A 23,977-nucleotide genomic window follows, 5' to 3' on the forward strand; every position below is an offset into this window, starting at 1 on the left:
CACCGCAATCCGCACGCTGCTCGGTGAATAAATCTAGCAGGTATTGCTGGAGTTAGACAGGAAAGTAACGCTCTCTGCCCTTAGGAAATGCAGGTGTGGAGAGGAAGAGCAGCCACCCCGCGGTGTCTGCGCTGTACCGGCCTCGGAGGAGTATTTGTTGTACCTTTGTAGAGTTGCTCCTTGTTAGGGAGAGTTTGGGGAGAGCCTAGAGGAGCTGAGCCGAGCTGTGGCAGGGGCTTGTCCACGTCTAAGGAGCTCGCAAGTGAGATGTGCGGAGAGTTTTTTGGAAGATTTAGGTCCGGGGGGCGATCCCAGTTTCTTAAATCCGTTCCTCCCTTGGGACCGTGCTCTCTGCAAAGGCTGTTGTCAGATGCTTTGGCTGCTCGTGCCTGTCCTGGATGGCTGTTCTGGGGAGACCTGGGCTTCCTCAGCACACGCCTGGGGAGAAGAAGCGGTGGAGCCCAGGGTTAGGAACCAGGGGTTGCCTTTCCCGAGTCAGCCGCGGGTGCTGGACGTTGCCCTGACCCTCCCAGCCCAGGAGCCGTGGGAAGGCGGAGGCGTTTGCCTGTCCCACAGGGATGCTCTTGTGCGGGTGTCCTGCCACTCCAGCTCCTCCACACGGTGCCTTGATAGATGTGCCGGGGTAGATGGGTCCAGCAGACTGCCCCTGACCGGCCCCGTTCCAGCAATAAACCTTTTCCCTCCCACCCTGGTCCCGGTTTTCCCGCAGAGGCTGGTCCATATTGGGTAAGACGCTGAGTTTCGCTGCTGCTAGCTCCGGCGTCTGGGCATCTCTTCAGCAGCGTGCAAAGCCCAGACCCTTTGGGGGGGGCCACTGCCGGGAACCATGTCAACCCCCCCAGGTCTGCAATGTTGCTGGCGGTACAATGCAAGACCAGGGGGCAACGATTGCTTTTCGCAAGCTGGGAATGTTTTAACCTCTCGCGAAGAGAAACCTTGAAACCTTCCACCAGCAGGATTGCTCCCCTTGTGATAACTGCATGCAGCATACGGCTTAAAAAAATAATTCCTGGCAATTTTTGGAGCAGCATGTGATATGTCGTTTTAGTTTAGCGAACCTTTCTTTTTCAGCCTGGGAAGTTAGCTCACGGGTCTAGCTTTTCTTCTTCTTAATCATTAGACAGATGTGGCAGGGCGGTGTAAAAGGCTCACTTCTGTGAAGCTGGCGAGATAGCAGGGTGGGTTATGGGTAAAGCTCTTACTAGAGGGGTTCTGGTGTCTTCCAACCTGGGTGTGTCTATAAAGACGGTGGTTTGAGTGATCCTCCTGACCGCTCCAGAGTACGCTGTACTGGAGGTGATGTGCGAGCGAGGCGGAATAGAGATGCGGCAAGTGTTTGCCACAGAGGTCGGCAGGCACGGCGCTGAGACACTAAAACCGAAGATAATGTCTACACGGAGGAAAAATATACTTGGAGATGTTCTTCAGGTTGGCTGCTTCAAGGTAAAGGAAGAGTGAAGCTGAGGGAGGGTGGCCTTGGGCATCTGCTTTGGTGGTCCTCGATGGACTTGGAGGAGCCTGAAGCTGAGCTGGCCGTAGAGAGGTGTCTCTCGGTGACACGATACGTGTGGTGAGAAGGGGGGTGGTGGAGCAGGGCTTGTGAAACGGGGTCTAGTTGGGTGAATAATTTCAAATCAGGAAGCGGGAGTGAAATTCAAAGCCATTAAACAGTTTTCCTTTCTTTTGCAAAGAAAGGTTTTGAGGTTTTTGTTGTTGTTGGTTTGGTTTTGGTTTGCTTTTTGGGAATATCTCAGTGACATCTCAGTGTTTTAAAAACAAAATTTCACTTTCAGCTTCAAAACAGCTCTCTCTGTTTCAGTTAAGGGAAGTTAACTTGCACTGAATAAAAGAAAATAAGAAAGAGGTAACTCATCCACAGACAAAGATGAAACCCTTCATTTCTAGGCTGACTCAAAATGACTCAAATGACTCATTTTCCTTTTTTTTTTTTTTTTTTCTTAGATATTGTGAAAGTTTTCCGGTTTGACACCGATTTCCCCCCGATTTCCGATTTCCCCCCCCACCCCCAGCAATTTCGTTTAACCCTGAGACCTCCCCCGCATCCCCCATCCAGCGTTTTCTCACTGTCGTCTGTTCAGAGAAGTGCCGCGTCTCTCACGAATGCGCTTTCCCCCACTTAAAGGCAGCGGGAGGAATGAAAAGCGCGTTTATTCATTTTTTGCAAGGCAGATACAGCCCTGCTGTTCAAACGCGACTTGTCGACTCTGTGTCTGGGGCTCTCCCAAAATCCGCGCTGTTGCCTGAGATGGGCTGTGCAGAGGCAGCAGAGCAGCATGGGTGAGCGCGTGTGACCTCTGCCTTTCTCAGTTTTATTTGGGATGAATAATAAAGGCTTGAAAACTGGTTTTTGGTGGGAGGAAAGAGATTTTCCTCTGGGTTCTTCTGCCCTGGAGGTTTTTAAAAGGCGAGTAGACATGGTGCTTAGAGAAATGGGTTAGTGATGGCTTTTGTCAGAGTTAGGTTGATGGTTGGACTAGATCTGAAAGGTCCCTTCCAACCTGGGCGATTCTCTGATTCTATAAAAAACCTCTGTCTTTTTCTCCCTGGGAAATTCTCTAGGTTAGAAGAGAAAAGGAGAGAAAGGAAAACTTAGTTTGAGCTGGGAAGTGATTATGAGTGGGTAGGATGCTCCTGCGCAGCTTTAGAAGGGTACGGGAGTGGGCACAAACTAGCCTTTGGGCAGGACGCTTTTTACAGGGATTTTGAACCTCCGGGAGAAAACAGGGGTGGAGATTTCTGCATCCCTGGAGGTGCTCAAGGCCGGGTTGGACGGGGCTTTGACCTGGTCTAGTGGGAGGTGTCCCTGCCCATGGCAGGGGGGTTGGAACTAGAAGATCTTTAAGTTCCCTTCCAACCCTAATAATTCTGCGACCCAGCAACGGGCTTTTCTATAAAGGCTGGTCGTAGTAGAGGTTGACTCATGCCCATATGCTGAGGACGGGGACCTCATCCATAACTGAAGTTGCAGGAGGCTTCTTCAGTCCCCAAGGAGCATCTGTGCCCACCCTCGCCCAAGCTTGATGCCTGCAGAGCCCCCCCTGCACGGGACCCGGCCACGGCAAGCCGGGGCTCAGCCTGGGGACACGGGGGAGTGGCGGTGGGTGAAGGTCTGCCGAGGGAGCGCTGAGGGGGTCAGCCCCTCCTGGGGGGTGGTAAAGCCGTGCCTCCAGCACAGTTTGGGGGTTTGATAGCTTTTCTCTGCACATGGAGGAAACCCTGGTTTAAGTTTATTATAACCCGGAGCTTTCTGAGCTGCGGTTCAAGCATTATGAGCTGGACCCGACTCATGAGGCTTTGGTGAAATGAGACTTTACAAGAAGAGGGCATCTTTTTGCTTTGGGGGGGGGGGGGTGTCTCAGGGTCCCTGGCCCCAATGCCTGGGAAAGCAGCAGCTCGTGGCATCGAGCAGGTTTGCCATGAAACTCGAAAGCTCGTAGGTACCCACAGACACTTTGGACGTAAAAGTGCCAGTGGAGGGGGAGAGGTGGGAGGCGAGCAGGTCTGCAAAACGCCGAGCATGAAGCCCTTGGAGGAGCATTCAGCAGTTGAGTAAAGGTTGAAACCGCAACAATTCAATAGTTTGTGCAGGAAAATTGGCAGTCGCGAGCGCGGAATGAATCACAAACGCGCACATGTTTTGCCCGAGGTGAAAATCACAGCGCTTTTGGGCTGCGAAATGTCAGCTTGTTAGGCTGGGAAACACTCATTGGTGATTTTTTTTCTTTATTCTTGTGAGCTGTGTTGAAGGGAGCATGAGGGGAAGGTCGGGGCTGCTGCTCCTGCTCAGCTCTGCCCCGGGCTGGGCTGTTGTTGGTGCATGAGGCTCTTGTGCTTCTTTCTCTCTCTTATTCCTCCTCCGTTTCTGCAGATCCCCCGGGGCAGACGGTGCGTGGTAGCTACGTACAACCTCCAGAACACTGTTCCCGATCAAATGAATTTTAACACCAGGTCAGAGCCTGAGCACTGACCCTTGCGACAGCACGTCTAAAAGTGAAGGATGCAGAAATAGATCCCTGCCAAGCGCCGTGCCTGCCTGCGGTGGGAAACCTTCCCTTTAATTAAGTGCACTGGTACTAATTTGGGTTCGGACATTAGTCATCAGCTGAGTAACAGGCGCTCGTAGAGGTGCTTGCAAGGTTCAGTGGCAAAGCTGGGCTCAGGCAGGTCCAGGTCCCACAGCTGCTCATGGGAGCAGCGTCCGTCTGTCACCTCTCCCTCAGCTTGGGACCCGTCCTGCTTTGCAGGGACTGCCAGCATCTCCAAAGTGATTCATTGCACAGAACCACAGAACGGTGGGGGTTGGCAGGGACCTCTGGAGATCACCCAGTCCCACCCCCGGCCAGAGCAGGGTCACCCAGAGCAGGTGGCACAGGAACGCGTCCAGGCGGGGTTGGAATGTCTCCAGAGACGGAGACTCCCCCACCTCTCTGGGCAGCCTGTGCCAGGGCTCTGCCACCCTCACAGCAAAGAAGTTCCTCCTCAGGTTTAGGTGGAACTTCCCATGCTCAAGTTTGTGCCCGTTACCCCTTGTCCTGTCCCCGGGCACCACTGAAAAGAGCCTGGCCCCATCCTCCTGACACCCCCCCTTTCAGTATTTATCAGCGTTGATAAGATCCCCCCTCAGTCGTCTTTTTTCCAGACTGAAGAGCCCCAAGTCCCTCAGCCTTTCTTCATCAGAGAGGTGTTCCATCCTCTCAGCATCTTGGTAGCCCTTTGCTGTCCCCTCTCCACCAGTTCCCCATGTCCTTCTTGAACGGGGGAGCCCAGAACTGGACCCAGTGCTCCAGATGCAGCCTCCCCAGGGCAGAGTAGAGCCTTTTGGCTAAGATCAAGTGTAGTAATTGCAGCATGAAGTGGCTGTATTTTAGCCAAGGTAAACCATGCGCTGACCTGTAGCTATTCTTTTCAAGGGGAAAATTGGCCTTGGTGAATGCAGGCATGGCTAGGAAGGCTTTTCCCCGAGTTAGGATGGGTTTGGATGGAGGTAAGAGGTTTGCCAGACACTTGTGCAACAGAGACTCTCCCCAAGCTTTTGAGAAAAAACAGACAGGAGTTGTGTTTGCCAGCAGTCGGGACCTCGAGTCTCCACCAGGCTCCTCTGGAGCATCCCTGGTCCCGTCGCTGCCAGGCGGGCGGCTGGAGGAGCCTGGCAGGCGGCAGACCGTGCCCGGGAGCCCGAACGTGGCTGGGGCCCTGGCTCTCTGCCCGCCGTGCTTGGCACAGCACGGGAGCATCTCCCTGCCAGCCTTGTGCCCGGCCCCGTGTCCCCTGTCTGTCCCCTGGCTTTTGCCCTCAAACTCTCTTCCCTGAATGCCAGCTTCTTTCCAAAGCCCACAGCGTTGGTGTGTATCCAGCTTCGTGGATGCAACAGTCATGTATGCTCTCTGCTTCCAGGACCGTTCAGTACTCCGGGGTGGTGGTTTCCAGGTTTTCTCTGCAGACTGACGTGCTGGAAACACAGCGTTAATGGTGAAAGCAGCCGTCCTCCTCCTGCCCCGTGAGGGGTGTCTGGCTGGGGGACCATCTACCATCACAAGCGCTGCAGCCTTGTGTTCGCCGCAAAGACGTTTGTTGCCAAGTCTCTGCAGTTTTTCACCCCTGAATCCGTGAATTCGTACAAGTCAAAACAGGTTTGAGTGTGAGTTTGTCAGCTCCACGGCAAGGAGCATTACGAGGGCATGTAGTGATAGGACGAGGGGGAACAGTTTCAAACTGAAGGAGGGGAGATTTAGACGAGATCTCAGGAAGAAATTCTTGGCTGTGAGGGCGGTGAGCCCCTGGCCCAGGTTGCCCAGAGAAGCTGTGGCTGCCCCATCCCTGGAGGGGTTCAAGGCCAGGTTGGACGGGGCTTGGAGCAACCTGGGCTGGTGGGAGGTGTCCCTGCCCAGGGCAGGGGGTGGCACTGGATGGGCTTTAAGGTCCCTTCCAACCCGAACCATTCTGCGTGTCTGTATTCCTTTGATGGGTCTGGAGGGCCATCCGCAGCCACTGCCCGGGACTGCACGGCACGAGGCCAAGGGCATGGCAAATTCTGGGTGGGATCTTTGTCCCCCCTCCAGCTCCTCTTGCAGGGAAGCGAGAGCAAGGTATGTCCTAGGCGAGCGAGGTGGCACTGGCCTGAGCCAGGCTTTTCCAGTTGCATTATATGCTTTCTCCCTGAGTGAAGTCATCGGTTTTTATCAAGCTTGGAAAATTAAGCTATCCGACCCCCTCACCTTCCCCCAGCCTATTAGTCTTCTGGGCCACTGCAGGGAGGTTGATAAAACACTTCTGTCATGAAGACACTGAGACCCAGCAGAGGAAGAGGGTTGTGGCTGTCGGGGCTTGATGTTAGGAGCGGAGCAGGCAGCTCTGCGGAGGACCCGCGAGCACGCGAAAGGTGAAAGCTTTGGGAAGACGCTTCCTGGGCATCGCTGCTCGCATGGAGGTTGTGCTTCTGCCTCCCCGTCTCTGACGAAGACACCTGCCCCTCGGCTCTGCCGGCAGCAGAGTTTGAGAGGGGAGAATCAGCCGGGTTAGGGAAAACTCGCTCTGATTTTTCTGTCTGCAGTGAAGAAAATAGCAGTCAGTTTGGTCAGTGCGAGGACTGAATTGTAGGGCTGCTGGGGTTAAAAGCTGCAGCGTTTTTTGCTTTAGGTGGGGTGTAGGTGATCCCTGCTTGGCACACGAGGCCTCGAGGGAGCAGGGAGGATGGGCAGAGGAGAAGACAGGCAAGAGCTTATAAATACTGAAAGGGGGGGGTGGCAGGAGGATGGGGCCAGGCTCTTCTCAGTGGTGCCCGGCGACAGGACAAGGGGCAACGGGCACAAACTTGACCATGAGAAGTTCCACCTCAACATGAGGAGGAACATGGGGCAGTGTGGCTGGAGAGCTGCCTGGCAGAAAAGGACCTGGGGGTTCTAACTGACAAGCGGCTGAACATGAGCCAGCAGTGTGCCCAGGTGGGCAAGAAAGCCAATGGCATCCTGGCTTGTATTAGAAATAGTGTGACCAGCAGAAGGAGGGAGGTGATTGTCCCCCTGTACTCAGCACTGGTGAGGCCACACCTGGAGTATTGTGTCCAGTTTTGGGCACCTCAATACGAGAGAGATCTCGAGGTGCTGGAGCAAGTGCAGAGGAGGGCAACGAAGCTGGTGAAGGGCCTGGAGAATAAATCTTATGAGGAGCGACTGAAGGAGCTGGGACTGTTTAGTTGGAGGAAGAGGAGGCTGAGGGGAGACCTCATCACTCTCTACAACTACTTGAAAGGACACTGTAGAGAGGTTGGTGCTGGTCTCTTCTCACAGGTAATTAGCGATAGAACAAGAGGGAACGGCTTCAAGCTGCAGCAGGGTAGGTTTAGGCTGGACATTAGGAAAAAATTCTTCACGGAAAGAGTGGTCGGACACTGGAATAGGCTGCCCAGGGAGGTGGTGGAGTCACCATCCCTGAATGTGTTTCAGAGACGTTTAGATGTGGTGTTGGGGGATATGATGTAAGGGAGAACTTTGTAGAGTGGGGTTGATGGTTGGACTCGATGATCCCAAGGGTCTTTTCCAACCTAAATGATTCTATGAAATTCTTTACCCTGAGGGTGGCAGAGCCCTAGCACAGGCTGCCCAGAGAGGTGGGGGAGTCTCCGTCTCTGGAGACATTCCAACCCCGCCTGGACGCGTTCCTGTGCCACCTGCTCTGGGTGACCCTGCTCTGGCCGGGGGTGGGACTGGGTGATCTCCAGAGGGCCCTGCCAACCCCCACCGTTCTGGGATTCTGTGAGCTCCATGGCAAGCTAATTCTCTGATCCTTCCCTTTGGCTAGGATATGCACAGCTACAACCTACTTATCTCAACACACGTATCCTCACGGTGCTTCCCAACATTATCTCTGCTTCATTTCTCCATCTGTACAAAATTGATCTACACGATCAATTTTCCCATGATCGTGTAGAAATGGAAACGAGAACCTGGCAACACGGTGAATCATCGGGGTGAGCCGCTACAGAGGTAGATTCGCTTGAGCAGAGCAGGTTAGGAAGCAGCATTCGTTTGGATGCTTACGGAAATATATTGTGTTGAGTTGTCGTTTTTCCCGGGGATCCCAGGTCAGCAAGAACGCGTGTCTACAGCCCTGCTCTGTCATGGATGGGGTGCAGATGCTCATCGGTGTGGTCCGAGGCTCTTTTTTGTGCCAGATGGGCAGATTTGCTGTTTCTCCCTCCAGTTGCGACCACCACCAGAATTGAAGCTGCGCTTGCGGGTGCCGTTGGCCGAGCCGACGGGGCCGCTCCCTGGTTGAACATAAGCTCCCCTGGGTCTGAAAGCGCAAAAGGACCTTTCGCCACTTTCCTGCTGCTACTTCCCCACGGGTTTTTTTGATACTTTGATTACAACTTGGAAAACAGGAGTCGCAGAGATGCGGAGCCAACGGGCGCTTTTTCGCGGTGTGACAGATGGCTGCTGGCGCACGATCAGACCCTTTCTGGTTGCCTTTCACCAGTGGCTAACATCTGGGCGTATCGCCTTAGATCTGGCCCGCCTTGCCCATCGCCAGCGCTATCAGGTTTAAGCTTCATTTTTTTGGCCTTGGATGACGTACCGTTCAAAATCTCTTTCGGACTAAAGGAAATGAACTAGTGGAAGGAGCAGGAGCAGGGGAGTTTGGAGGAAGGGTTTGGTTTTGGGGCGCACCAAGCCTTTATTTGCTGAAAGGAGAGGAATTCCCAGGATGGGCTCCCTGGACATATTTATTTTTATTTTTCTCAGGCTGTAATCTCTCCCAGATGTGTTCGTCTGCAGCAGAAGATAATACTAACCCGACCGTTTCCCCTGTTACTCAAGACACTTTCAACGTTGTTGAAATAATAGCCCGAGCTGAACCTCTGCCAGACGTTAAAATAACTCGTCTAAGACAATGGGGGGTTAAGCTGGAGAAATATTTGTGAAGATCAACTTGTAATGGAGAAGAAGGGGACCGAGGTATTTCAAAAGTGAATGTTTCCCATCAAACTGCCGTTCATTCTAAAACTCTGGAATTGCATTTCCTTTTGTAAGAAATCTTTCTGCCTCGCTCCCCTCCACCTCTTGGTCTCAGTTTTGTAGCTTCTGGTGTATGTTTTGCTGATCCCCCCTGCCGTTTGGTGAAGGAAGGGGAGTTAGGAGCTAAACCAAACCCTTCCACCTCCTGCCCTTCCGACCGCTGCTCGGAGAGCGTCGCCTGCAAAGGGGCTGCTTGTGTGCTGTGCCGTGCCACTGCCACCTTTCTTGCCCCCACAACGTGTGCCTGAGATTTCAAAAATGCATCCCGTTCTGCTTCAGGAGGAGTTCGAGACTTCGCGAAACATCGTGAAAGCGCAAAAGGGAGAGAAAGCAAGCGGTGCGTGCCCAGGGATCTCTTGGACAGCCCAGCCAGCCGAGCAGAAGAACCCTCCAGTGCTCCCCAGGACAGGAGAGACCTGAGCTGGAGTCTCTGCCGACGGCCGCTAACACGGACACTGCCTTCGGCTCGGCAAACCCTGACGCTGCAGGGGGCTGGGAGGGAGCAGCAGGAACGACTCGCTCTGTTCCTGCCTCTCCCTCTCCTCTCCTGCAAACATCTCCTGTTGGAGCCAGGGATGGGGGCTGGAGGGACTTCCTTGTTGTCCTGACCTTGAGGTCTGTCAAATCCAGACAAGCCTTGGCCGTGGGAGCTTGGAGCCGGGGGTGGGGGTGTGTGTGTGTGTGTTCACACCAAGGTGCGTGTGCTCTCCATCAGCACGAGAGGATGCTGAAAATCAGGGGTACAAACTCTGGCTGTGCCGTGGGCTGTCCCTGCTCGGAGCCGGCCGTCCCACCCGGAGGAGGTTTGTCACAACCATTGCTTTTCTCCGGTGGCTTTGTGCGTATTTACGTGTGCGTCTTCCAAGCTTATAAAACAAAACAACAGAGGAGGGAGGCTCTTGGAAAGCTGGTGCTGGAAACAGGCCCCTGGGGTGTGATAGTTTGCAGAATTTGCTATTAATTTGCTTTGACAATGGAGCAACAAAAAGAAGCTTGTTTACCAGTGACAGCGAGGGCCAATGTTTTTGGGACTTGTCCCCACTCAGTGTCACACAAGTTTTACTAGGATGTTTTTCAGTTGTTTTAAAATTAATCCCACAGAATCCTCTGTACAGGCATCGTAGACCAATTCAAACCTGGTTTATGCTGATTCACTGTAAGTCAGTAATTAGGTTTAATTGCTGTGAGGGCAGACTTGAACAGACTGAAGAGTGACTGTGCAGGGATTCGCATAGGTTTAAATGAAATCCATTTTAAAGTACCCCTCTAGCTAAACCTGTTAAGCCCTGAATATAGATAAAATGGCAGTTCCACGGTGTTTGGCTTGAGTTAAGCGAGGGTTTGAGCTCAACCCAATAATATTTGCTGTCAGCGCTCCAGGAGGGGACAGGACATGCATCCACAGAGCAGAGAAAGGAGGAACTGGGGAGGATACGTGGAGAACAGGGGACAGGGGATGCAGCAGGGTCTGCGTGTGGCCCAGGGGGTGAGGGGTGAAGTGGAGCACCCCAGAGCATTTCCCTAGAGACCAGGAGCTTTGGGTGGAGGGTGACTCTCTCGGTTGCTCAGGAAGGAGGTGGTTGAGGAGCTCTGCGGGATCTCTCAGTACGTGTCTTGGGAAGGTTAGAAGTGGCTTCTTTTTTGTGTTCTTATTAAAAAAACAAAAAAACCCAAAAAAACCCAAAAAAAACCCCCAAAACAACCAAAACTGAACCAACCCAAATGAGGTCACCAAATCCTGCAGAGCAGCTAGCCGTTGTGAGCTTTCCTCCCAGCCCTTCCCAGCGCCTCCTTCCAAAGGGTCTTCGGACTCTTGTTTCTCAGCCGTTGGGATACTGATTTGCTCCATGTTTGCGAAGCCTTTCCCTGGCCCCACGAGGGCAGGTAACAGACTCTTTCAGTTAATGGGACGAGATTTTCACACTGTCTCACGGTTTGGGCAGTTGGGATTTGCAGAGAGAAGACCCAATGAGGATGGTGAAGCTGAAGGCTGGAATGCCTGCCAAGCCCTCTTCCCTGCTCCTGTGGCCGCTCTGGTTTCGTCGTCCCCGATGTGGGTTGAGCAACTCAGACTCTTTGCTTTCCTGCTCCCATTGCTCTTCTCCCGAAAGCTCATTCGCAGGTTCTCTTCTTTTTCTGCCACTTGGCCTACTTGTTCTTGTCGCCAGCGTATCCTTATTCGGGGTCATCCTCAACTTCCAGCAGCCCTTCCTCCTCCCCAGGCTTTGTCCCCAAAAGCCCCATCCCCATCCCGGCGGAGCCCCCCGTGCTGGGCCCGTACAAAGGAGCGGCAGCACGCCCGCAGATCTGCGTAATGAGCTTGAAAAGAAGCCTGTGCTACGATTTTTCCTGTCTAAACAATGTGTACGGCTAGCTCTTTCTTCTGAAAAGGTTTCGCTTCCCTGAAATTTTCTGTCCTCTCTGTGGGTGGGTGGTTGCATTCACTCTCCCACTAATAGGTACAACGTTCTCCGTGAGAAATGTGCTTTTTTCTTTTTTCTTCCTGCTTTGGCTCCGTTCCCTTCAACTTGCAGCCACTGAGTCAAAACCAAATTATCTCTGCTCTCCGGAGCAGGGAGGCGAAGGTTGAAATCCCGTTGTATACCCCTCTGAATGCGGGTCCGTCAGTGCAAGCTGTGTGCGCTTCGGCTTAAACCTCGTCTCGTGTGGCTTGTGGTGTTGCCCTTGAAAAGAAATGATTAGGTGACAAGGGAAATGGGAACAGTAGGGAACAAACGTGGCGCAGGAGGTGACACGGATGGCTGCCGTGGACATTATTTACGTTACAAGCAACACTCGGATAGAAAGAGAAGCAGGAAGAGCTGCTGGAGGGTTGATGTCCTGCAAACACAACACTACTGAGATGTCCTCGACCTTGTCTGCCCAATGTACAGAGTTGTCAGGCAAGTCCAAACAAATATGAAGCTGCCTTCTTTGTCCTTTCAGGAACAACCTCCAAGCCCAAGAACGTCTTCCAAGAGGCAAAGGGTGGAGGAATGTGACCTGTCAAGAGGGGACTGGAGGAGCATCTGTTTTTTGGGAGGGCTGTTTTGTTTTGAACGCTTGGCTGTGACCATGCCTGTGCTAATGTGGTGGTGTCAGTGGCGCGGGGTGCCAGGAAACCCTTGCCCCAGCATAAAATCCTCTTTTTCCATCGCTTAATGCAGAGAGCCTTTATTATAAAATTCTAGCTGTGATGTACAAGCCTCTCTAATTCAGGGTTTGAAGAGCATGGCCTGTGATCCTGAGCAGACTTCTGGCAGGACATTTTCATAAGGCATTCAGAAATTAGAAGGAGAAAAGACCCGTTAGGTCATATGCTCCATTGCCCAGCCAGCAAGCACCAGGGCTGTCCTCTGGGGTTGTCCAGCCCTGTTATTTCAGGTCCCAACCAGTGGTGCCGTGTCCAGGGGAAGTGATTCAGTCTGACAGACCCTGTTAGAAGCTCTCCCAGGGCTCCAATTATGTTTTATGTTGTTTAATATCATTCCTTTTTCCCCCTCCTTTGGGGAGAATGTAAAGCTGAGTATAAGCTTCACGTGTGTGTACAAGCCAGAGGAAAGCACTGATGGTCGCTTTTCTGTACCTGCAACCTGGGGTGCGCCCCCAGGGAACACCTTCCTCTGGGATGCAGTCCCAGGGATGGGATGGGATGGGATGGGATGGGATGGGGTGGTGGAGGACCACTGCTGAACCCTATCTGGTGCCTGAGAGCACTAATGAGCTCTAATGGGCCTTAATGGCCCTGACCAGCCTCACCTGGGACCCACACCCTCCTCCCAGGAGCCCTATTTAAGCTCAGCCCTGTGTCCTCAGCCCCCTCTCGAGCTGTGGTGTAGGGTGGCTGTGGCTGCTTTTGGCTTTGCCTCCTGGATGGACTATGGACCTATACTGGATAGAGCTTGTTTCCTGGTAGGACTCCTTGTGTGTTTGTCTCCTGTCCTTGTCTCTGTCTCTTGGATGGGCTTTGCACCCACACCGTCGCCTTTTTTGCAGACCAGCTTCTGCCCACCTCTCCCTTTGCCCTTGGCTGTGCTCCAAGGGGGACCCTGGACCTGGCTCATGGCTGGCCCCGCCTGGGGCTGCCTGCGGACCCTGTCACCAGTGGTGGCTCTGCCTGTTGTGCTGTCCACCCTTGGGACTGTGTGGCAAGGCACTGCCCACACGAGGGTCTCCCGGCTCGCCAGCCCTTGGGGAGCAGCGGGCCCTCGGTGCTTCCTGCCACCTTCCCTCTCCCCTGCCCAGCCTGGTGGGTGCCCGCACACCAGCTGCGTTCCCAACTGGCCTTGCAGGGGAACCAAAATCCCTCTCTGCAAGATTCCCTGGCTGCCTGCCCTCCTTCTCGAAGGATGGGTTTACCTTTGGAGTTGTCCTCTGGGTCCCCAGGGCATTGTCCGTCTTTCCTGTTTCTCCTCTTGTTCCTTGGGAATTTAACGTGTGGCCAAAAGACTGATGAGGGCAGGAAAACCCTATATTGAAAATATGGAGCTTATGCAGGTACGCTGACAATGTCCCCAACACCAAACGGTGCAGGGGCATATGCACCTCTGCCTTCATTTCTCCTTTATCTTGCAAGTGGGGTGCTTTTTGCGTGCTTAATATTTGAGCTGGAATTTGTTTATAACTTCTCAGAGTGGTGGGGTAAAGTCTTTAATCCCTCTTTCGGTGTGTTTTTCTAAGCAATTTCATTTTGAAAAAGAGATGCATAATTTTGGGAGGATTTACTGTTTAACGTTTTTACAAAGGAAACAAACAAGAAGTCATCGTTCTCTTAAATAAGCATCTCTTAAAGTGCACCAGTGTGCTCAGACCAAGGCAGCGGAGGTAACGACGTTCCAGGGCACACTGCGGATAATCGGAGAATGCATCTTCTCTTGCTGAGCTTTGCAAGGCTCTGCTGGTTTCCTCCTCTAGCCGGAGCTTAGGATTGCTGGGACATCTGCCCTGAGGCACCAGGTCAGTCTGGCTGTTTCGCTTGGTGCGGTTTCTGGACTCTTGGAGGCAGAGACCTCCTGATGCAACACCAAGCACCGCAAGGGGTTCATGGGGCGTGATCCAATGGCTCCACGTTGTATTTCTAATAGCTCTTTACAGGTGTCCCCCTTCACACTGCCTGCTGTGCTCCCCGTCCTCGGAACATTTCTCCCAAAATGAAGCCACAAAGATGATCAAAGGGCTGGAGCACCTCTCCTATGAAGACAGGCTGAGAGTTGGGGTTGTTCAGCCTGGAGAAGAGAAGGCTCCGGGGAGACTTTCGAGCCCCTTCCAGTCCCTGAAGGGGGCCTACAGGAAAGCTGGGGGGGGGGGCTGTTGGCAAGGGCAGGTAGCGACAGGACGAGGGGCAATGGTTTAAACTGGAGCAGGGCAGGGTTAGATTAGCCATGAGGAAGAAGTTCTTTACACTGAGGGTGGTGAGACACTGGCCCAGGTTGCCCAGAGAGGGGGTGGAGGCCCCATCCCTGGAGACATTCAAGGCCAGGCTGGATGAGGCTCTGAACAACCTGATCTAGTTGAAGATGTCCCTGCTGACTGCAGGGGGGTTGGACTAGATGGCCTTTAGAGGTCCCTTCCCATCCAACACATGCTATGGTTCTATGATTCTAAACATGCCTGGCACCCTGATGACTGTGGGTTAACTCAACTTCAGCCTGGGGTTGACTTCAGCTTGGGATGCCGCGTTCTTGGCTCTGGCTCCCCTGGCCGGTGCTTGTCCTTGCTGAGGTTGGCCCGTGTACAAGTCTCCCTGGCACTGGGCTGCCTGGGAAGATTCCTGTGCTACTTTGGGAGCCCGGAGGCAAGCTGAACTTGGCAGCAGCCGCTGAACTCCAGGAATCTCCTTTCCAGAGTAGAAAGAGCCATTCCGCAGGCTTTTGGTTTGAGGTTGACTAGCAGAGGGGTTGGGGTGGTATCTGAATGTGCCCCGTGGGCAGTCTTGCCTGGCTCCTCTGCAGATGGGCAAGGAAGAACCCAAGTCTAGAGCCCAGTGCAAACGGAGCAGGACCGGGAGCACAGCCTGGTGCAAGCCCTGCCTCTGCGGGGCGCCTCTGGGGCGGAGGTAGTGAAGGTGCTGGTGGTGAAGGTCGCTCAGCGGCGGTAGAAAGAGCGTTTGTCAGCAGAGCTGCTCACTGGCGGCCGCTGGAACGAGCCGAGTGCGAAGCGAGGCAGTGGGGTGAGTGCTTGTGGGAATAAGGTGCCTGAGCCCTAGGAAAGCTGAAAGCTCATGAGGAAACACGATTTTTTTGTAAAGGAAAAAGTATTACTGTATCAGACGTACAGTCTGTCCCATCCCTGACTCCGGCTGCTGTGCTGGCTGCACTCACAGCATCCTCAGCATCCACCTGCCTGGGATTAATCAGCTCCCGGAAGGGCTGTGACCCACGTCTCCGGTAGCTGGTGACTCAGATCCTGCGGCTGAGAATTGCTTCCACAGGTAATCCGTGTCCTTGAGAAGCAGCGCGTCTGCTCCCGGAGGTTAAGGCAAAGAGAGAAAATAAAACCTGCTTTGAAATGGAAAGTAAATCCGTGACGTTGGTGTAACACCCAGAACCCCAGCGGTGTCAGGATGGAGCGCTGACCCTCGCTTGATCCTGGGGAGGTGTTGCAAGGCAAAGCTTTGGTGTCGGGGCTGGTTGAGCGCTAACTCCAGTGCCATAAACAGCCTCGCCGTGCATCAGCTCCTGCCCCAGGATGAGCGCGCGGTGCCGTGAGCCGCAGCTACTGCAGTGAAGACGCTCTTCGAAGTGTCTGCGGTCGCTCGATCCCCCCTGATGCTCCGCTGGCTCCTGCAGCCTGGGTTTCTGCTGCGGGCGTTTCTGAGGCCCCGCTGGCTTATCCCAAGAAACTAGCCAGATGCGGCTAAAATAAATACGCGGAAAGCTGCTTTTGGAGAACAGGGAGAGGGAAGAAGAAGCAGTGCATGTGGAGGAGCTGCGGTCTGGGGCTGGTGAAGCGGGAGAAGGGCATCTGCTTTCCAGCTTCCCCGGGTCTGCGTGAGGGCTGGTGTCGGAGAGGCACATCATTCATTTCAACATTTCTCTCTTGGCTTACGGGGGAAGTCGGGGCGGGGGGGAAGAGAGGGGTGTTTGCAGTGGCTGATCTGCCCCCAGGGTATGACCGTGCAGCTGATGGCCAGGGTTCAAGTTTCAAATCTCTCCAAGGTTTGAAATGACCTGTTGTCATTTGGGTGTCCTTGCTTGTCCCCAGTAGAGGTTTGGCGTCATCCTCTGCCCACGTCGTGAAGGGCCTGGGGGGGTGGCTGTGGCTCCCAGTGTGTGTGTGTGTGTGCAGGCGTGTAGAGAGGTGTTCCTAGGGATGGGAACATGATTAAATCCTTCCCAGGGAGTTCAGGCTCCGACTGCTGCCACGGGAGGTGCTGCAGTGGTGCACAGCTCCTCTGTCGGAGCCGGGGACCGGCTGGTCCCTCCCTGGTGGGTGCCATGTGTGCTGGCGCTCCACGCTGCGGACACCCGCTCCCCGGGCTCTCGTGGGTTGTGCTTCCTACCTGTCCCCTCGCCTGGGACTTAGGAGATCTCATTAATTTCTTCATTCTGAATTCTGTTTTGGTTTTTTGTTTTTGTTTTGTTTTTTTTTTGTTTTTTTTTTTGTTGTTTTTTTTTTTTTTATGCCAAATTCTTCCCTTGGGGGGTTGGCGAGGGATGCAGAGGCACAGGCCAGCCCCGGCTGTTCGAACCTGCTGGGGTAGCCCTGCCCCTGGGATCGCTCTCCAGCTGCCCCCAGCTCTCAGGCCACCGGAGAGGAGCCTCTGCTACTTTCTTTAGGAAAGCACCAAGCACGCGCTTAACTTAAACCCTGGATCCACGTATTGTCAAGGACCATGGTTTTAACTTTCAGCAGATGCCCAAGTTGTGTGTTAAGGCCATACCCTGCCCAGGAAAACTTCCATGTGAGCTTGTTATTTCTAGTACAAAGTTCCCGGCTTCACCTTCTCTAGGAAGGTCCTTCACCTGAGAGAATCCATGAATTCACTCTTGTCTGCCTGTAATCACCAGCAAAGCTGGTGGGTGATGGGGGCTGCAGCCCCTGGAGATGGAGCGCGCAGGCCTTGGCACGTCCTTTGGTGTCAGCAGCTGGGAAATCGCCTCCCAAAACTGCTTGGGAATGAGAAGGGACAAACATTCCTGTTATTTCCCGCCCCCCACCATCAGCTGCGCTTGTTCTCAGATTAATTCCCCACGCTGGGCATGCACACCAATCGCAACACTGACAAACTCCGGACCGTCTCGGGGTTTATGACTGTTCAGGGCTCCGAGGGGCTCAGCCCTGCACCCTCTCTGGCTTGGTACCATTTTTGCAATGTTCCTGCTGCCAAAGGCTGTTGCACACTCGTGTTGCTGAGATGAGAGTTGCCTGGGAACATGTCAATGCTGTGACCATGCTGGGAGCTGGGGAAATACCAGGTGAAGTCCCAAGTCACCACAGATGGCCGTGTCTCCTGCAGGACCCTATTCCCTCCCCTCCTTCCCAGGACGGGGCTCTTTCCCTTGCAAAATCTTCTGAGGAGAAGGTGGCAGGACTGCTACATTAGCATCTGGACTGGATCAAAGCAGCTTTCTGCTCAATTGACTTGTTATTTTCCAGAGCAGCAGCTCTCTATGGTGTGTATATCTCCTGTCAGGCTGCAGCATGCCCGAGGCTGTTCATCTGCCCTCAAATAAATCTCGCACCTCATCGACAGTGGGAATTAGAGTGAGTGCAGAGGCTGGATGCCTCCCAAGTGATGGCAGATGGTACTGGCAGGATTCCCATTGACAAGTCATCAGGAGGGATTGTCCAGGTCCTCCCAGTAAAGGGGCTGTGGGTCCGGAGTCATCCGGACCCCTCCTGCAAGGCTGGACCCATGGGGTGCTGCCCTGGGTCCGTCCCTCGTCCCCATCCCTTGCAGGTGGCAGGGTTATTGCCGCGCTGCCCAGCGGCATAAAGGGATGACAAGAAAGGAGGGACCTGGTTGTAGATGTCTCAGAGGTAGAAACGGCGTGTGTGGGTAGAGCCAGATGTCTGTCACTTTTTTTTTTTTTTTTTTTGTTAATGGAGGGGAACAAGAAACCTTGTGGTTTCAAACAAATTTTTGTTCAGGTATTTCTGTAGTTCATTTAATTGAAGAGTTTATTTACAGTTCTTTAGTTACAGAATGAACTTGGAAAGGGAATGTGTCTGTTCACCGAGGGAGTTAAAAGCTCCTCGTGAGACTGAAGTGATGGTGCCAAATAGCCCAGCCCGGGGGCTCTCGCCCGATTCAAACCACGTTCCATGTTCACATGAAAACGGGCCTTTCGCCTGCTGGGAAAGGGGTATTGCATGACGCATGGCTCCCGGTGGAGCTCCTGAACCCTGCCTTGGGCAAAGGGCAGTGTCCCCGTGGTCTGGTCAGGACACCCGCCTCAGTGAGGGACACGGTAACTTCAACTCATTCCTTGGTCCAATTCTTTATTGAAATTGGGCAAACTTCAACAAGGGAGCTTGGGAAAGGACCGAGCAGGATTTTCTGTGCCCAGGTGATCCAGGACTTGTGTTTTAGGACATTTGTGTCCCAGGATCTGCTTTACAGTCCCGAGGATCCCAACCATATGGTCATAAAGGTACCACTGCTGCTGGGGTAGGAATGGCCCTTTGTGTCTTTGGGACACTGGCCTCGAAACACATATTCTGTTTCAAAAATATCAGCTGGCTGCTTCTGAGGTTATCTGGGTGTTTGTTTTGGTCCAAGTTTACTGAATCTGTGAATTATTTTGATTTCCCCACATGGCATTGTCTTCTTCCTGGGGGTTTTGTCTGTTGTCTAATAGGAAGAACAAAGAGAGCAGAGCCCTGTACTGAAGGTATCTCAGCTACTGAGCATCTCTTTCTCCTCCCCCAATGCAGATGAAGTGAACTTGCTGGACAAAATTACTTCGCACGCGCAGGACCTCAGCAATATTTCCTTTGGCTATGACGAAGCCAACTGCAGCGTCCTGGAGATCGGGCAGTACGCCACCCTCAACATCCCCACGAGGGAGGCGTTTGGGGACAGGTAGGTGGCCTTCAGGGGGACGGGGTTGGGGTGGTGGTGCTCAGAGTCACCTCACGCATGCTTGTTGGTTTGAGGGGTTACTTTAAGACCCCGTTCCATAACGACGTGAAGATAAAACACGTGCTCTGTGCTCTTATGAGCTCAGTGCTTCTTCCCTTTCTTCCATCGTTCTTGATTGTGTGCAGGGAAGACACATTGCCACAGTGTTTGACCATTTCCAGGAATGTGTTTTCTTGGTGTTCCCATCAGGAAGACCTCTCTGCTCCAGCACATAACTGGAGAGAGCAGGAGAGACACCACAGCCGTATCCCTTAGCGTTGCTTGATGCCCAGGCACTGGGCGGTGCAGGCATAGACCAGGTTGGACCTTTGCTGTACTTGATACAGGGCTGTAGCTTGCTGTGGACAAGGACACTGGACACGGTGAGAGAAGGCAGCATTGAAGAGCTCCTTGTAACAGGGTTAACATCCAGTCTCAGCAGTGGGCAGGGCAGGAGCCCCATGGAAAATCACGTATGGCCACATAAGCACGTGCTGAGATTACACCTGAGAGGGATGTGTTAAGGTTATATGGGCAATGCTGATTTTGGCCTGGCTGCTGCTTTTGAGTACCTGACCTTATCACCTGAATGACTGTCTGCTCTTGGCTTTTTATTTTTAGTTTTCACTGAGTTCATTTGTGCTGTGACTTGGGTTTTTTTTTTTGTCCTAAGAGGGCAGTTCATGGTCCTACAGCAGCTGCTGCAGAATGCCATGGGTCACTTCTTTCTGCTAGGTTTGCAGATGAGCTGAGTGTGCTGATGAAGCTCAGGTACTCGCTGAAGGAGGACACCAGTCTAGTGACCATCCTTAGCCATCGGAGCCACGTGATCTTCCAGATCAGGATTAACCCATATGCCTTGGTCTTTGTCACCACGAGGAGGAGACACTATGAGTAAGTTCCAGCTCGGGTGATTTTTTTTTTTTTTGCCTTTTCATGCTTCCTTTTCTACTCCCAAGGACAGAGTTAAGGTTTCCCACTATGGGCTTTGAGCAGTGCTGCTCTGACCCAACCTCAGCTGAATCAAGGTCATGTCCCACCACCTGGGTGATGGTCCCTCAGTTTTGCTGGTGTGACCACATGGGTAGTCACTGCCTAACTCCATGATGCAGATCTGGAAAACAAAGCAAAGAACAAAAAGGTTCAAATACCTGGGGATATATCAAGTGGGGAGAGACACAAATACCAATAACTTCCCAGACTCGTCAACTGGTTGTAGACATGCCCAAATCCATTGGCTAGAAATAGCATTCCCATGCTGGAAGAGAAGTGATGGTCCTTGCTTGTGACAATAAGGTAGACTTTTAATTTCTCTAAGGCTGTCCTTTGCATCTGCACTAATGATGGAGACATGAGGGTCCCTGGGAGCTGGTAAGGGTGAAGGTGTAGGTGTAGAACCTACGTTTCATGTTGTGCCTCTTCCCTTCCCGCTCCGGGGCACGCAGGTTCCCAGTTTCCTTTCTCGGCGATGGGCGCTGGCACCAAGTTGCTCTCAGCATCTCCCTGGAGAGGCTGGAGTTGCACGTGGACTGTCGGCTGGTGGACAGAGTGAGCTGGTCCAATTATTTCGGGATGGGAGTGAACACCGAGGGGCTGATCATCATCGGAGGCCTGATCGAATCCTTCGAGATCCCCTTTAAGGTGAGAGCTGGGCAAGGCTGGCAGGGCTTTATTTGAGGACATGGTGGGCTCTAGCTGCACAAAGTGAGGTTGCAACTCCCTCTGAAGGAATCCGTTGCCTTCTCTTCCTACAACACACTATTTATTTTCACAGCTGGGGAGGGTGAGCTTTGCAAAGGCTTTGAATTGTGCAAAGTGCTTGCTTTTGGGTAAAGGCAACACAAGTGCCAGCAGTCAGGTCAGCAGTAGAGACCTCTAGGTTACAGGCTGACTCTTGTTGACCATGACTTGTACCATCTACAGAAGTCATCTGTGCAGGCAGCCTGCAAAGCATTTGGTTGGGGAGCTTGTCCCGTGCACATGGTGAAGATAGAGTCCCTGCTCTGAGGACTTTATAAGCAAAGGATTCCCAGTGGATGAAAGTAGATGGCCTTGTTAAAATGCCTGATAAATTCCAAGGCTATCAGGCTTTGTGTTGAAACATATCTGATGGTCAGCCTCAGACAGAAACTGAGGGCATCAAACAGATCTAGCTCTTGCAGAAAAAGTCCAAGTGGCGTTTCTGAGACCAACCCCTGGTTTGTGTCGTCAATCTGAAGCTCTTCTCCATTTCTGGCAACCTGATCTAGTGGGAGGTGTCCCTGCCCATGGCAGGGGGGTTGGAACTAGATGATTTTTAAGGTCCCTTCCAACCTGAACCATTCTATGATTGGGGTAGCGCTCTCCTTGTCCCTGGTTCATAGTGGGCTGCCCAGCTGCACCCCCAGCCTGGGGAGGAAGATTTCATTTAGTGAAGAGGCCAACTGGCAGCTCGGACACACTCCCCTCTCTGCGTTTGCTGCTGCTGGGAGGTAGCAGAGGAGCACTGGGTAGATGGAGCTGGTTCAGACATTCCCTCTAGGTAGTTGTCATGAAAAAAAAGCTGCTCGAGCATCAGTGATGCCATGTTGCTAACTAATTATTTCAGTCTTCATGAGTTAATGAAGGAAATGAGAAGGCAGCCTAGTAAGGCAGGGAAGGGAAAGGCAGTAAGGGGAGCCCTTCTTAAATCAATTTTGATTCTGACAAAATTGAATTTTGTCAGACAAGCCCAGAATCTTGGAGGTCGACATTTTGCCTTCTGCAGACAAACAGGCAACTCTGTAGATCTGCCTCCCTCCTCTCTCTGGTGGTCTGTGCTGAGAGTCCGATACCGTGCTTCGTTCTTTCCTTCTTTGTAAATCCTCTCCTGTACGGAATATTTTCCCTTGGGTCTCCCTCCTCGTGCGCCCTTGTTTTCAGCAGAGCCTTTTGCAGTAGGAGAGCGGCTCCCTGCCGCTGCCCAGCACCCAGCCGAGCAGTCCTCGCCGGGAGCTGTAGGGAGCTGGGTGTGTGGGGAGGTGACGGTGGAGTCACAAGCCTTTGCCACCTGAGTTGTCAGCCCCTCGAGGGGTCCCGTTTGGTACTGGCCCTGCACCAGGGTACTGCTGGGGCTGGGCTCGGGGAGGATGCTCTCCTGGAGGTGACTAGCAAGGGCCTGATCCTGCAGTGTGCTTAGCACCTCATGAATCCTTACTGTTGTCTAACATTAGAATAGCTTGCACGTCGCTGGCTTTTTGTTCCCAGGATCTTTGCATCCAGCTCTTGAAGATGGGGAGTAAATGTTGGTTGCCTAAACCGTCCTGTAAAGAAGTCCCTGGCTATGAAAGGCTGGAGACACCATCACCCTCACCCTCCCAGATCTTTCCCTCTCCTCTGGAGGAAGCACGTGGGTAAACTATGGTTTCTGTGTCTCTTCTACCCCAGGGTGCTCTACAGCAACTGACCTTTGTGATGGGAGACCCAGCGGCCGCCGGCGAGCACTGCCGCAGCTACAACTCGACATGCACACGCTCCTTCAACCTCAACCGCTTCGGTTCCCTGTGGCAGCTTTCACCAGCCTGGCCAGAGGTGTGGCTGAGGGCAGCTGGAAAAATCTGGGGGTTGCTGGCCCAAGGTCCTCTCTGCTGTAACACGATTCAAATGAAAGGACCAACCCAGGGCGTTGATGCGTCCTTGGAAGTTCTTGGGTCTCCAGTTTGAGTTGAGACGCAAGGAGGTGATGGTGGCCAGCACATGGGGTGGTGGTTCTTTCACCAGCCAAACCCTCCCTTCAAATCATAGATGGGTTTGGTGCAAAGGGAGAATGAGTTAAAGGGGAAGTTTCTGAGCCAAAGAAAGCCTGGGTGTGTGCATGTATGTGCTCATGTGTTTAACACAGGAAAGGTTTGAGTAGCTGGTGAGTAATGCTGCAGCTGGAGCTTTGCTTTTGGGAGGGGGTGAATTGTACATCACTCTGAAGCTCTTGCTTGCTCCCAGCACGGCTGCTGCATCGCACCCTTTGGTGCATCGTCCTTTCAAAGGTGGTCTCCTTTGTTTTGCCAGTATTGCTGGGAAATGGAAGTTTTGTGGATTTTACTTTTATGACAGCGTTCAAGAAATATTTCTATGCCAAAAGGCCCAGATCGCATAGTAAATCCTCAAAGACGTGAAGAACCCAGGCTTTTCCTGGGCCTGTGCAGGGACCTCCCAGCCCTGTGCAGGGACACCTCCCACTAGACCAGGTTGCTCAAAGCCCCGTCCGACCTGGCCTTGAAGGTCTGGAAGAGCTGAAGCTCTGCAGTGGGAGGAGGTGGTTGTGATTCTGGGGGCTACAGAACATCACCTAGACGTGAAGAACCCAGCTGGAGCTGGCCCAGGGAGAAACCTCATCTCTCTAGGCCAGGTATATCTAGAAGGACTCTGTAGCAGTCTGGAGAAGGCTTGCTGAAGAGGCAGGTGCCTGATGTCAGCGTTTGCCGTGAACCTCCCATGCGTAATACCCTTTTCTGATGGTCTAGTGAGGAGCTGGGAGAGGGGAACTGGGTGTGGGATGGGGCATCTGCCCTGTCTGGGTCCTGCCCAAAGTGTCCTTCCTGCGGGATCCCGGTACCAGCACACCCAGGGAGCGGTGACGCCGTGACACCCAGCTGGTGCTGCTGCCTCTCCCTGCGCCCGGAGCAGCCCTGCACTAATTGCCCCATTCCCCGGGGGGGGCGGCGTCGGTTTCTGTATTTATTATTTTAAGAGGAGGATTTTCGGAATCATAAAGGATTAAGTAGGAGCTGGCTTTGCCAGGGAGGAAACGCGGAGAAGGCCGAGTCCACGATGCAGAGCAGGTCACGCTGGTTGTCTGCCCGCTCTGAGGGAGATCGGTGCGTCCGAGTTCCCAGCAGGC

At 53.2% G+C, this 23,977-nt stretch overlaps 1 protein-coding gene across 8 annotated transcripts in view; it reads left to right on the forward strand.

Moving 5' to 3' along the window:
- Positions 1–23,977, forward strand: part of COL27A1 (collagen type XXVII alpha 1 chain) — a 104,553-nt gene that overhangs the window by 22,031 nt on the left and 58,545 nt on the right. For 6 of the 8 annotated variants that reach the window (XM_063353225.1, XM_063353229.1, XM_063353227.1 and 3 more), the window contains exons 2-5: positions 18,936–19,083; positions 19,858–20,016; positions 20,568–20,763; positions 22,528–22,671. In XM_063353225.1, coding sequence (XP_063209295.1) covers positions 18,936–19,083; positions 19,858–20,016; positions 20,568–20,763; positions 22,528–22,671 — 647 coding nt within the window. Of the gene's footprint in view, positions 1–9,753; positions 9,860–18,935; positions 19,084–19,857; positions 20,017–20,567; positions 20,764–22,527; positions 22,674–23,977 lie in introns of those variants that run through there. The other 2 variants (XM_063353226.1, XM_063353231.1) reach the window with 2 other exon arrangements.

The sequence above is a fragment of the Chroicocephalus ridibundus genome, chromosome 15 (assembly GCF_963924245.1).
Source record: "Chroicocephalus ridibundus chromosome 15, bChrRid1.1, whole genome shotgun sequence".
NCBI lineage: Eukaryota > Metazoa > Chordata > Aves > Charadriiformes > Laridae > Chroicocephalus > Chroicocephalus ridibundus.